Raw genomic sequence first — 1,603 nt, forward strand, 5'->3', positions numbered from 1 at the left:
AATAAATGGAAGAGGCGAACTAGCCGGCACACTCTGAATGGCTGCAGATCTGTATGTTGTGTTGCAGAATCTGCAAGTGATTGCAGAATCTGCATGTGGTTGCAGAATCTGCAAGTAATCGCAGAATCTGCATGTGGTTTGCAGAATCTGCAAATGGTTTGCAGAATCTGCAGTCAACTGCAGAATCTGCAGAACTGACCTATCCCGAGGGACCTGCCGATGTTATCTACGTAATCGTCATCATGTACTATGTCATATTCTAGAATACCAAATTTCAATCTCGAAGTATGTCATAATAATCAATGTTTCCGGATTAGAGTGTATTCCGGATTAATACATTTACCAAACACAATCATGTATTTATACAACCATATACAATGCACAATGACACTCCTGATCAGCCTGTCATTTTAACCACATAGGTGCTACTGGATTACAATTATAGAGAAATTTGCAGACACATTCAGAAATAAAAACACTGGTCTGAAAGTACATAAATGATGCCTTGCTCTGCATAAATAAAGACTGCATTTGATTTATGTTAATCATCAGCTACAGTACCTATCTGCAAATCCCCACTGGAGTTATCCTTCTAAAAAGTTCCAAACAAAAAGGCTCACTGCAGTTCAAAAAAGGCTGCTAGAGGGCCAAACCTACATCACTTGCTCCCTTCACCAATTGCAAGATCTATCCAACACTAAAAAAATAATGAACCTGGAACCAGGAGAAAATTTAGAGTCTAACTTTGACGCGCCGCTGCAGCACCGTAACTTGCTCCTTGAAGGCCCATTATCAAACTACACCTTCCATTTTACAACCCCTACCGATTCACCAGGTGAAACATTTTCAAACTAGACCTTCCTTTTCACAACAGCTACCCAAATAGCAAAAATTGTGAAAATACATCCACAGGTCCTCGAGTTCTGAGTTCTGACCTACCATACCCACACTACAACTGCTCCGCTCCAACTGAAAGCATAGCCTTCAAACTCAAGAGAATAATCTCCTGCTTAACAAATATGTCCTAATACCTTCTGCTGCAGTTTGAACATAATACACAGAACTTCTCTCGCCCTCCCCCTCTGCTGAGAAGGCCACTATCCACACAGTGTAAGGTGTGTTAGGCAGGAGGTCCTGGATAGTGTACTGCCTTGTAGTCTGGTCCAGCTGAACAGTCAGCACAGGTTCATCCTCCGTCTGACAAAGAAACAAACAAATGTTACAATAGTCTATAGATGGCTAGTCTATGCCCACATCCAGTTCCAGTACACATGTACACATGTAGAGAGAAACATGTCTGTTACCACCAGGCTTTTCTTATTCAATATCTGACAGCCTAACATTTTTACACCATCTTAGCAATGCAGGCCTATCTAAATAGGCAGGTGATGTTATGCATATATTCTTAAAATTCAAAAGCAAGCTTATGTGTTTCCTTACCTGGTAATAGATGACGTAATACTCCACATCTCCACCTGTTGAGGGAGTCTCCCACTCCACTGTGATGGAGGTGGGGCCACTTGGGGTCAAACGGACACTGCCAGGGGCAACCAGGCACGTTGGGGGCTGATTGAGGGTAAGGTTTGAATTCTTTAATGTAGCT

At 42.2% G+C, this 1,603-nt stretch overlaps 1 protein-coding gene across 1 annotated transcript in view; it reads right to left on the reverse strand.

Annotated features, from left to right (window-relative positions):
* The window catches only part of LOC118429282 (phosphatidylinositol phosphatase PTPRQ-like), a 37,727-nt gene that overhangs the window by 26,324 nt on the left and 9,800 nt on the right, over positions 1–1,603 (reverse strand). The window contains exons 13-14 of the mRNA XM_035839762.1: positions 1,441–1,499; positions 1,032–1,197 (exon numbers count right to left, since the gene is read on the reverse strand). Of these exons, the coding sequence (XP_035695655.1) occupies positions 1,032–1,197; positions 1,441–1,499 (225 nt within the window). The remainder of the gene's footprint in view (positions 1–1,031; positions 1,198–1,440; positions 1,500–1,603) is intronic.

The sequence above is a fragment of the Branchiostoma floridae genome, chromosome 13, assembly GCF_000003815.2.
Source record: "Branchiostoma floridae strain S238N-H82 chromosome 13, Bfl_VNyyK, whole genome shotgun sequence".
NCBI classification, from domain to species: Eukaryota; Metazoa; Chordata; class Leptocardii; order Amphioxiformes; family Branchiostomatidae; genus Branchiostoma; species Branchiostoma floridae.